Source organism: Salvelinus namaycush, chromosome 29 (assembly GCF_016432855.1).
Source record: "Salvelinus namaycush isolate Seneca chromosome 29, SaNama_1.0, whole genome shotgun sequence".
NCBI lineage: Eukaryota > Metazoa > Chordata > Actinopteri > Salmoniformes > Salmonidae > Salvelinus > Salvelinus namaycush.
In genome coordinates, this window is record NC_052335.1 from 28,923,701 (window position 1) to 28,937,097 (window position 13,397).

General features: G+C 44.3%; 1 protein-coding gene across 1 annotated transcript in view; it reads right to left on the reverse strand.

Annotated features, from left to right (window-relative positions):
* Window positions 1-11,278: 11,278 nt before the first annotated feature.
* Window positions 11,279-13,397, reverse strand: part of LOC120024238 (glutamate receptor ionotropic, kainate 2-like) — a 163,350-nt gene continuing 161,231 nt past the window's right edge. Inside the window, exon 18 of the mRNA XM_038968432.1 lies at window positions 11,279-11,443. Coding sequence (XP_038824360.1) covers window positions 11,279-11,443 — 165 coding nt within the window. The remainder of the gene's footprint in view (window positions 11,444-13,397) is intronic.

The following is a 13,397-nucleotide window of genomic DNA, read 5'->3' on the forward strand; positions in this document are numbered from 1 at the left end:
ATCAAATAGCCTACCAGTAGCCAGTGATGTAGTGTTAACAAAAAAAATAGGTGAGTAAACTGATTGCCAGTAGCAGTGAAAAAAGTTACGCTCGCTATACTTTCAATGCATTTTTCTGAAAAAGGTGGGTTAACTGTATTTAGTTGCGTTTATCCTCCACTAGGCCGACTCCAGTGCTGGTAATTTTACAAACATGAACACACACAGAACAGGTAGCCTACATTCAATACCATACACGAGTTGAATCAAAACATGTTTACACCCTAGTTCATGAGTTGAATGCTTTGTCTTCACAGATCGTGTGACATAAAACACTACCTTTCTTTCATTACATGAATTACATTTATGACAGTGTTATTTGTAATTCTTAATCATTTTACAATTGAATTAGAACAAAACGTAATTTACTGCAGTAGGCTAAATCAGGGTCACTCAGTGTTTCATGGTAGTATTAAACAAATCTACTTTGAAACAAAAGTCTACACCTCACACGCATGGTTATGGGCTTAGAAAAAGAAGACACCTGTACCAGGTCAGATATAGAGTTGACATGTATTACATTTTGAGTTTGCATTCCAATATTACACTTTATATACATCACAGAAGACAAATAACAAAACCGTTTGACATAGAAACACAGGATATTCTTCGTTTTATTTATTTTTCATGTTTATTAATAATGAAAAATATGAATAACATTCCACAAATAAGCCCACTAGAGGGTGATTTGATCATTTGACTGCAGGAAATGCCTACACCCTGAATGATTCCTAGATTTTGGAGATCTCAGAAAATGCAATGTAACTACTGTATGCCTACGTAACATGTCATTATGTTTCTCCGTGAAAACAGTTCTCATGGGCACACAAATCCAAAAGAATGTAGGCCTATGCCATTACAAAATCAAATGCTTTTAACTGAAAGAGTCAGCTATAGGATTAGATCTACTCTCATTAATGTTGGATGGATTGGTCTAGCTTTAGACACCAATACATACCTACTTGTCAGGCTCCTACCCATATAATAATATATGTCATTTAGCTGGCGCTTTTATCCAAAGAGACTTATAGTCATAAGTGCATCATTTTTTTACATATGAGTGGTCCCGGGAATTGAACCCACTCTCCTGGCATTGCAAGTGCCGTGCTCTACCAACTGATCTACACGGGCATCGTATGTCATTCTGACTGTCTAAAAAGTGACTGTGGACTGACCATTCCCCCTAATCACTGTTCGTTCGGATGACTCACTTCCTGTTCCCTCCATAGACATGAATGGATCCAGATGGGTCCTAGTCTATTCTATGTGATCATCAGAGAGAATAGGCGAACTCAGCTGTGTGAGAGACACGAAGCATTGTGGATCATCGATCATTCGTGGTTAACTGTATAGGGAATAGAAGAATGCTATTTCTGATGTATTGTTGGTTTCCCTGAATTGCAGTAGTAGTTGAGAAATTAGGCAAAATAAATCCCCAAGAAAAGTTTAATTAGGTAATCTGCGTAGTCTTATGCAGATAGTGTTGAGTGTGAAGAGCTCTAAACTAACATTTTTAAATGGTCACACTTGAGTTTGGTCAGAAGTAACCACCGATTTTCACTCCCCCCCACCAACGTCCTCTTTCTGAATGACCAAAACAATCTAAGACAGCATCCAACCAATCAGAATACAGAACCACATGCCGTGGTGGTACGATAAGCAGATGAAACCAATTACGTGATGACAAAGCGTGATCAATTGGACGTGTAACAACATTATGATATAATCAGTGTGAGACCTACCCACTGCACTCCCTGGTTGACTTCTTGACCTCTGGGTGTAGGTCAGACTTATCAGACTGACCAAGAGATTCATGAATGATACTTACGTTCCATTGGCAGACACAGTGATGATGTAAAACATCATCAGTTTCAATTGATCAACCCAATAAGACACCACTCCTGGGTCAAATATATGTCAGATGTGTATTGATTCAATTTGGAGTTAGCACTTTTGAGACTATTCCATTGGTTCACGGAGCACAGCTGAAGTATACTGAACAAAAATATAAACACAACATGCAACAATGTCAAAGATTTTGCTGAGTTACAGTTCTTATAAGGAAATCAGTAAATTGAAATAAATAAATTAGGCCCTAAATCTATGGATTTCACATGACTGGGCACACATGACTCCCCCCACTGGGGAGCCAGGCCCCGCCGAACAGAATTAGTTTTTCCCCACAAAAGGGCTTTATTTCAGACAGAAATACTCCTCAGGAGAAAAATACTCACCAACAGGGATGTAAACAAATTTGTGCACAAAAGTTTAGAGAAATAAGCTTTTTGTACAAATGGACAATTTCTGGGATCTTTTATTTCAGCTCATGAAACAAAAATAGTTGCTCATAAAGTTTGACCATGCAGCGTTTCGCGTTGACCTCCTGTTTATCTTAGCCGGTCAAAATAAACAACAAAATCCAGATTCCTAGAAACAAAACATTCACATTATCTATTAACCCCCTCCCCTAGCTGTCAAGGAAACAGGCAGACATATCTAACAAGCTGGTGTCAGATGCAAGATGGAGTTGTCTAGGTGGCTGGCGCACATTAAAAGTTTTCACATAAAACACACAATCAATGAAAACATTGCCAATGAAAAACTCCATTGGGGCAATGTGGAAAAGCGCTAGTAGCTAACGTGAATCATTTAGCAAGATGTGTTCTCTCACTCTGCAGCTGTCATATACCACACCGCATCTGCCACAGGGAGAATAGAGCAGAGCGGCACTGAGAGAGAAACCTAATGAAATGCTTCATGACACAAGTATCATTTTTAGTATATTTTTTTTATTCCTACCTGAGGGGAGTTGGGGGCTTTATCCTTCCCATGAGCATGTGTGGGAAACATGTTAAGCCCCATGCAGGACAGTGAATACTGAGAGGGGACGCACACACACAAGGGCAGACACAAACACGTGTGTTCCCATCTCTGCTGTCTGCCCAGACACATGCTACTGCTGAGAAACCCCCTAATGTTGTCCCCATGCTATCTCTCTGCCTAGACACAGAGAGAAAACCCCTAATGTTGTCCCCATGCTATCTCTCTGCCTAGACACAGAGAGAAAACCCCTAATGTTGTCCCCATGCTATCTCTCTGCCTAGACACAGAGAGAAAACCCCTAATGTTGTCCCCATGCTATCTCTCTGCCTAGACACAGAGAGAAAACCCCTAATGTTGTCCCCATGCTATCTCTCTGCCTAGACACAGAGAGAAAACCCCTAATGTTGTCCCCATGCTATCTCTCTGCCTAGACACAGAGAGAAAACCCCTAACGTTGTCCCCATGCTATCTCTCTGCCTAGACACAGAGAGAAAACCCCTAATGTTGTCCCCATGCTATCTCTCTGCCTAGACACAGAGAGAAAACCCCTAATGCGTACCAAATCATCACATTTAAACCAACAATGCTTGCCTTGCTAAGCTAGCTGGTGCAGTAATTCCCCTTGTTATTGCATTTCCCCGGAATTTCATATTGAAAATGCTGAATGCAGGAAAAGCATGTTTGCAGAGGTGTACAAAATAATAATATATAAAATGACTGAGAAAGGTGTTGTTATGCATGCATTAGTTTGAGACTGACTTGGAAATCTATCCCAATCTATCTTAATCTATCCTAATCTATCCCAATCTATCCTAATCTACCTCAATCTTTCCTAATCTTTCCCAGTCTATCCCAATCTACCTCAATCTTTCCTAATCTAGCTCAATCTATCCCAATCAATCTCAATCTATCCCAATCTACCTCAATCTATCCCAATCTATCCCAGAGAGGTATTCAAGGTCACTATATGCTTACCAGGGGTTGGAACATATTGGAGCTGCGTCACTTGTCTCATTCCAACCTACCAAGACACATCAAAAGAGAGTTGAGGCCATTTGTCCTGGTTTTTAGAATTATATATATCCTTGGACTCTGAGTACTCACGGTGCCATAGCTAAATGGAGAAATTGCAGTGTTTTTCTTTGACCTTTTCATTTTCTCCTGGGCCATGGATGGTTGGTAGGCTAAGCAATTGGAACAAACATTATGAAACGAAAGACGTTTACGGCACTTGAACTTCTCCAACACCGACATATCATCCTCCTTCCTGTTTGTGTGTAACATCCAAGACCTTGTACAAGGAGGATACTTTCCCAATAGAAGCCATACACCATCGAGAAGCCATAATGTGATGGAAATAAGTGTGACAGACTAACTCGCTCCCCACTGAATGCACTGGCACATTCCCTGACCTTCCCTGTCACTGTGGAGGGCAGAGCGGGTGGTTTCGCTCCTGTTGTTGTGCCTTGGAAAACGCTATTAATCATTACTTTCAGAATGTACGCTGTCAGAAAAATCCTGAACCTCTCCCCGTTTGCGCGAGAAGCAACAACCTTCAAGAACGGCACTTGTCAGATTACACTTTCCTCTGTGGCTGCACGGACAGACAGACGGAAGGACAGACAAGCAGAAAGGCAGACAGACCTCTGTGACTGCACGGACAGACAGACGGAAGGACAGACAAGCAGAAAGGCAGACAGACCTCTGTGGCTGCACGGACAGACAGACGGAAGGACAGACAAGCAGAAAGGCAGACAGACCTCTGTGGCTGCACGGACAGACAGACGGAAGGACAGACAAGCAGAAAGGCAGACAGACCTCTGTGGCTGCACGGACAGACAGACGGAAGGACAGACAAGCAGAAAGGCAGACAGACCTCTGTGGCTGCACGGACAGACAGACGGAAGGACAGACAAGCAGAAAGGCAGACAGACCTCTGTGGCTGCACGGACAAACAGACAGAAGGACAGACAAGCAGAAAGGCAGACAGACAGATGTAAAGACGGGCAGACGCGCAGAGATGTAAACACACAGACAGACAGACAGACTATTTTCCCGAGAACTTCACCGCCTCACGCTAAATATCCTCATATATTCTACCTGATTTCTCTTCAACCGATTCCAGACATTTTTTCTCTGTCCTCTCAGACAGTCATAATATGTGACATCCATAGTGATGATGATAGAACACTTAGATAAAACAGTAATCCCGTTGGTTGTAAAAAGAAAAGTTTAAAAAATTGTTGGATATCTGTAAATGGATGATCGTCTTTCTGGCTGATACATTGCCATCAAAGAACTGAAAACATCAAAAAGTGAAATTCACTCTAATATTCTAGGATTTCCTTTTCTCTTTTGCTAGTTGTCCTAGGCAACATCCCGGGTGGATTGTGAAACACCTGAAACGCTAAGTGGATATGACACGATGACACGCATCCCACAGTGCATTCTGGCAGACGTATTTAAGGCCCCCGTAACCAAAGCCATCCTAGTTGTTATCCTGTCCTGACTCCACCACCTGTTGGGCTCTGTTTATTTTCATTCTATTTGGGCCATCTTTCAGGTAAGATGAGGATGATGAAGCCTATTGTAATGTGTAATGTAATATTAGATATGGTAATACCACTTTCCCTTTTCTATCAAAACTATTGCTGGTGTACAAGAATGACACCCACATAATAAGTAGGAACACTTAACTAATGAGCTGAACTAGACTAAACACAGAATGAGTTTACCTGTACGCTTAAAGGGACAGTTCAGTTCACTCACATTTTTTGGGATCTCCAAACATTCTTTAGACATTGGTTTCGGAGTGAACTATCTCTTTAAGGTCTCTTTGTTTTGTCTCATTAGCGACTCCGTGAGACCAGTAAACTTTTTGTCTTGTCTCATTAGCGACTCAGTAAGACCAGTAAACTTTTGTCTCGTCTCATTAGCGACTCAGTGAGACCAGGAAACTTTTGTCTCGTCTCATTAGCGACTCAGTGAGACCAGGAAACTTTTGTCTTGTCTCATTAGCGACTCAGTGAGACCAGGAAACTTTTGTCTTGTCTCATTAGCGACTCAGTGAGACCAGGAAACTTTTGTCTTGTCTCATTAGCGACTCAGTGAGACCAGGAAAGTTCTTGTGGGTAGTGCTCCTGAGTGGCGCAGCGGTCTAAGGCACTGCATCTCAGTGCTAGAGGCATCACTACAGACACTGGTCTGATCCCGGGCTGTATCACTACCGGCCGTGATTGGGAGTCCCATAGGGCGGATTACAATTGGCCCAGCGTCATCAAGGTATTGGGAGGGTTTGGCCGGGGTAGGCCGTCATTGTAAAATAAGAATGTGTTCTTAACTGACTTGCCTAGTTAAATAAAGGTTAAATAAAATACACATTTTAACAAGCCTGGGGCCCCCAGATAGCACAAGAACATGCCATAAGCCATGGCAAAATGTTTAGAATTACAGGAAATTAGCTTTAAAACTGCAACATTTTCTCAGCCTCATGGCAATATGTGTAGAATAGCATGAGATTAGCTATGAAACTGAAAAAACATTATCTCTGCCCCATGGCAAAATATCTAGAATGGCAGGAAATTAGTTTTAAATCAGCAACATTTTCACTCAGCCTCATGGCAAAATGTGTCGAATTGCAAGAAGTTACCCACACAAAAACAAAAAAATCCAGCCAGATGTATGTATGTGCTTATTTGGCAGCACCTATGACAGAAAAATTACATATTTACCTAATTTGTTGGATATTTAACAATTATTTACTTAACCAACAGTAAGATATTTCTGTCCTACTAATGCTGTGTTTTATGGTCTCCACTCTAGCACCCTGCAGCTAATCTGGGGGTATGATTTTACTAGAGATAGCTAGAGCTGACAAATGACTGATGTCTTGGTGATTAAAACCAACAGCCACATTCCATTCTATGATTAGTGGTGCATGTGAGGGAGACGTCTCCGGTCGGACTGAGCCTGCATTCCATAGACAAGATGTGGTGTGTGTCATCGAGATAGAGAGAGCCTGGAGGAGCAGAACAAAGCCTCAGTATTCCTAATAATCCTGGCATCTGGCAAACTAAGACACGGTGGGGTTAAAAACAACACCAGAGGCAGATGACCAGGAGATGAACCCAGAGTGGCTTATGATGCCCCTTGGTCTGCATGGGAGGGGTGGAACCAGCCATGATTAAGCATTTTTAGGTCTACTATATAAGGGCGGAAGGTAGCCTAGTGGTTAGAGCGTTGGGTTGCTGGATCGAATCCCTGAGCTGACAAGGTAAAAAATCTGTTGTTCTACCCCTGAGCAAGGCAGTCATGTGGATGTTGATTAAGGCAGCCCCCCGCACCTCTCTGATTCAGAAGGGTTGGGTTAAATGTGGAAGACACATTTCAGTTGGACAACTGATTATGTATCCCTCTTTCCTTATAAAAAGAACGCTGCATTTCTGTAAATGTTAAGCTCTCAGCAACACACACTTCAGAGTGTGTGGTCGACGGCTTCATTATTGCAATAATTAGTCTATGTTAAATAAAGATGATTGCTTGAATAATTGTCTAAATCTCACTCAGTATTGAAATTTCCACGACACACCTAACTTGAAGGTTACCTACCTAAGAGCTTCATAACGTATTCAGAGCTCATACACATTGCATCCAAAGCAGTGCATAAGCTATAAAACACATCAAACAACTGCAATATATGACAAACAGTATAAACAGTTGTGGACATATGAAATGTTTATGTACTGCTTGTGAATGCAGTATGTTCGGGTTTTGAATATGTTATGTGTCCTTATATAAGTATCAGGTACCCTAATACAGTCGGTACCCGATAACTAACTGACCCATGATGTTTTTCCCAACCGGTGGCGATCCACTGTAAGGCTGGTGCGGGCAGAACAGGCACCTTCCTGGCCTGTTACCTGGCCCTGAAGGGGCCTCAGTGGGGACGAAGCCATGGCCCTGCGCTGACACACCAAGGAGGGCTCTGTGGAGACCCATGGACAGGAAAGCTTTATCAAGGAGTTCTATATATACACACACACACACACACACACACACACACACACACACACACACACACACACACACACACACACACACACACACACACACACACACACACACACACACACACACACACACACAGACAGAGGGGACCTATGACAGAATACACAGACATGTTCTTGTTATTCATGCATCAGAATTACTTAATTGTGTGGACTTAGTTGAACATCATACAATGTGTAGATTTGATCTTGCACGGACGCCCACACACTCGCACACTCGCACACTCACACACACACACACACACACACACACACACACACACACACACACACACACACACACACACACACACACACAGCAACAATAAAGGTTAAACAGTTTACAAAGATAAATATAGTATCAAAAACAAATGAATAGTTATGAGTTTTTTTTATTATATATTTTTTTGTAAAACCTTGCATCAATGTCAAATAAATTCTATTACCTCATTTTTCGGGGGACAATACAATTGGATATTTTCTGATGAATCTTCCAAATTATTATTCAACCATTACACGTTGTACCACTGAATCTAGCAGGTAGAAAATGACAAGCAATACTGGTAGAACAAAAACAACGCATGGAACCCCTCTATTGTTCCTAAATGGTTTCTTGAAATTACTCATAAATTCTACTTTCATTCATTCATGTACAGCACAAATATTTTCAGAAACATCAACCTTTGTATTTTGCATTTTCTTTTCTGGGGATGGACCCTTTATTAAGGAATGAGACGCTCCGGGGTGAAGTTTCCCCCAGATCAGGATCAGCTTCCCCTCCCCCAATCCTAACCTCAAAGGGCAACTGAACGCAAAACTGACTTCTCTGTGCGGCATCGATATTATTCAGAAACATTTATTCCAGTGCCACTTGATTAAAAAGTGTAAGTAGAATAATTTGGGTCAGTATATTCCAAAACTGAATTTTTTGAGATTTGTGTAACTGAGGTTGTCACAAATTACATGAGCGTTTGGGTTGGATTACATGCCCACTTTCCCACTAACACGGGATGGTAACACCTAGGGAGAATGCACGGAGAATCAGCTGCGCTGATTGCACTCTATCCAATCATAGCAATGAACCTCCAGACAGTGAGACAACTCTGTCCATTATGCAGCGCCTCGGACTCGGACTCGTTCACATAAGACAAGACATCAGCAATGTTATGTTGAAAGAACACTTGGCCCCAAAGCCCTTTAAAGAGTGGCTGTTTTCTGATGTGTTTCATAGTGTCTGCAAGTGTTTTGGGAAAAAATAAATTGAGATGATGCGCACTTGCATCTCAACTGCCACTTGTCAATATTAAAACCCATTCTCGAGCGTCTTGTGTCCAGCCGCGACCTGTTTTGTAACGTGATTCCCTATGAAACACTGCCAGATAAACAGACTGCCAGACCCACACTGTGGTAATAGATAGTGAGAAAGTTGTAAAAAACGAAACGGCACCGAAGCACGTCACGTCACCACTCTCCAGCGGCTTGATAAGCTGATTTAGCTAACGTGGCCTGCCGGCTCTATGTGCCTGCTTGCTACTACTAACGAGCTTCATTGACATACACAGAGATGGAACTTATCTAGCTAGTGATTTTGGGCACTGATAAACACTGTGTAGCAGCTTGTGCTTTATTTACGATAGCTCGACAGCTTGCTGATGATGAAGTTGTAGACATGTTCTCAGAAATCAGTCCTGAGCGCAGCCAGCAGCAGCTGTCTCAATACTGTCTGCAGTCCACTGACTTTTTCATGCACATCTTTTAACTTTTGAAATACTGCACCAAACACCTTAGAAAGATGTAAAAAAAATAATAATAATAAAATCCAAAAAACACATTTCTTGATTTATCTTAGATTAATTCTGACTATTTTGAGGAAGTGCTAGTGGCTATATTGTTGCTACCGTGACTCAAGAGGGACAAACAACAGTAACTGCAAGGGTACGATAAAGTGAACATAACACACCCACATTGAACAACAACCCCAAGACTCAAATCTCATTTTTCTTAATTAGCAGCAGAGAAACATATGGAATCGGTGAGTTCAGCCGCTCTTTAACCATTAGTGGGAAAATGCAAACGTGACCCACTATCAGCATGTAGGGGCAACTTCATCCTACTCTGAACGAGCACACCCTTCATCCTTCATGACCATTGATAGAATAAAAGACTGGATAGGTTTTTACCATATTGCTTCCACCTGTCAAGTCCTACCAGATCAGTGGTCATAGAGAAAAGGAGTTCCAGTTATTGAGACAACCACTGTGTAGCTATGTAAGCTAGGTTTAGTAGGGAGATGGGGAGGCAGCTGTAGAACGGCCCCATAGAGCAGACAGTGTGGCCCTCCCAGAGGAGGAGAGAAGGGCCCTACACGGCACAGTGAGGAGGCCCCAGACCGGGGGAGGGCCCTGAATCACCAGTAGTCAGAATTAGGAGTTGACACCCCAAGTTGGCACCCAAGTTGGCACCCAAGTTGGCACCTGCTACATACACTATGTGAAGTCCACAGAGAATGCTACTCTGATAGAAAGTACTACAAAACTTTGTCTGCATACAAAAAGAACCTTTTTTTGTTTGTAGAAATCCTGCCTTTAAACAGTGGATATTGACTCCAAATGGCAGACTGTAATGTTATTTTTGACACTGTACAGCATGTTTGTGGAGGCATTGAAAGTAAAATGTCAGTTCTTTATGATGGCTGAACTTTGTCACAATAAAGGCCTTACAGAAGATAAACAATGAGTATTAGGGAGATCAATCAACATCAATGATTTAAAATGAAATAAATACATATTTTAGAAACTGGCTATCCTTTCTATTTTCTTTATACAGTTCTTATTCAACATTTGGCACTTTGTAACATTCCGTATCATAATCACCTGTAGTGAGATCCATTTTGATCGACTGGACACACACACACACACACACACACAGATTTGACAATATTGTTAATGACATCAACAGAAAAACAACAACTCATTTCTTGGGATGTTATGGTCTCAAAGTGTAGTGTGATGCTCTGAACAGGTGTGTTTCTGTGTGTGTGTGTCAAGTCACTGACTGTGAAGACAGTCTCAACAGACCTGCATTTTGAGTTCTTCCCTTTTAATCCCCATTGAGATCCATCTCACAATCCTTTAACTTGTCCCCACAATCCTCCAAAAAGTATCTTTCACAAAGCGTCGGTCACAGTGAGGTGACAGTCTACATTTCCACAGGAAACATCTCTACCATACTACCAAAGCTGGGGGCAAATGCAATATAGTTTCGGGTTACGTTAACATTGCGTAAACATTCATTCAACCCCTCCAGATCCTCTGGCTGTGTATTTGACCTTGACGGGTGTTTTTGACCTTCTCTTGACCTTTTGACCCCCATCACGCCATGGTCTCCTTGCCCGGCAGTCTCCTGTCGTTCAACGTGTGCATGTTGATGACCTCCTCGGTCTTGACAATGACCGGCGGCTGGGGCTTCTGTTTGAGCCGCCGCTGGCACTTCAGGGAGCCACGCAACTCATCCACCATGACACTACAGAAGGAGCGCTGGAGAGGGGGATAGGGGAGGGGAGAGGGAGGAAGAGGGTTGAGGGTAAAATACGTACAGAACTGGCGACATTAACTGACACATAATCAGTCTATGTGGTCCATGCAGGAATCAAACCCACACTGGAGTTTGTCAGTACCATGGTCTAACCCACTGATACATTGAGACTACCCTGGTAGAGGGTGATAGTAAGAGAGGGAGGGAGAGGAGGAGGATGGGGGTAGAAGGGGAGGGGAGCGTTGTAGAGAGGTTGAGGCAGAGGAGAGAAGATGAGGTAGCGAGATGACGGGGTAGAGGGAGGTGAATAGTGAGAGGACGGGGAGAGGGAGGTGAATAGTGAGAGGACGGGGGAGCGGGAGGTGAATAGTGAGAGGACGGGGAGAGGGAGGTGAATAGTGAGAGGACGGGGAGAGGGAGGTGAATAGTGAGAGGACGGGGAGAGGGAGGTGAGTGAGAGGACGGGGAGAGGGAGGTGAGTAGTGAGAGGACGGGGAGAGGGAGGTGAATAGTGAGAGGACGGGGAGAGGGAGGTGAATAGTGAGAGGACGGGGAGAGGGAGGTGAATAGTGAGAGGACGGGGAGAGGGAGGTGAATAGTGAGAGGACGGGGAGAGGGAGGTGAATAGTGAGAGGACGGGGAGAGGGAGGTGAATAGTGAGAGGACGGGGAGAGGGAGGTGAATAGTGAGAGGACAAGAAAGAGGGAGGTGAATAGTGAGAGGATGAGGAAGAGGGAGGTGAATAGTGAGAGGACGGGGAGAGGGAGGTGAATAGTGAGGACGGGGAGAGGGAGGTGAATAGTGAGAGGACGGGGAGAGGGAGGTGAATAGTGAGAGGACGGGGAGAGGGAGGTGAATAGTGAGAGGACGGGGAGAGGGAGGTGAATAGTGAGAGGACGGGGAAGAGGGAGGTGAATAGTGAGGACGGGGAGAGGGAGGTGAATAGTGAGAGGACGGGGAGCGGGAGGTGAATAGTGAGAGGACGGGGAGAGGGAGGTGAATAGTGAGAGGACGGGGAGAGGGAGGTGAATAGTGAGAGGACGGGGAGAGGGAGGTGAATAGTGAGAGGACGGGGAAGAGGGAGGTGAATAGTGAGAGGACGGGGAGAGGGAGGTGAATAGTGAGAGGACGGGGAGAGGGAGGTGAATAGTGAGAGGACGGGGAGAGGGAGGTGAATAGTGAGAGGACGGGGGAGCGGGAGGTGAATAGTGAGAGGACGGGGAGAGGGAGGTGAATAGTGAGAGGACGGGGAGAGGGAGGTGAATAGTGAGAGGACGGGGAGAGGGAGGTGAGTGAGAGGACGGGGAGAGGGAGGTGAATAGTGAGAGGACGGGGAGAGGGAGGTGAATAGTGAGGACGGGGAGAGGGAGGTGAATAGTGAGAGGACGGGGAGAGGGAGGTGAATAGTGAGAGGACGGGGAGCGGGAGGTGAATAGTGAGAGGACGGGGAGAGGGAGGTGAATAGTGAGAGGACGGGGAGAGGGAGGTGAATAGTGAGGGGACGGGGAGAGGGAGGTGAATAGTGAGAGGACGGGGAGAGGGAGGTGAATAGTGAGAGGACGGGGAGAGGGAGGTGAATAGTGAAAGGATGGGGAGAGGGAGGTGAATAGTGAGGACGGGGATGAGGGAGGTGAATAGTGAGGATGGGGATGAGGGAGGTGAATAGTGAGGACGGGGATGAGGGAGGTGAATAGTGAGAGGACGGGGGAGCGGGAGGTGAATAGTGAGAGGACGGGGATGAGGGAGGTGAATAGTGAGGATGGGGATGAGGGAGGTGAATAGTGAGAGGACAGGAAAGAGGGAGGTGAATAGTGAGAGGACGGGGAAGAGGGAGGTGAATAGTGAGGACGGGGATGAGGGAGGTGAATAGTGAGAGGACGGGGATAGGGAGGTGAATAGTTAGAGGACAGGAAAGAGGAAGGTGAACAGGGGAGAAAGGAAGCTGGCAAGGAGAGA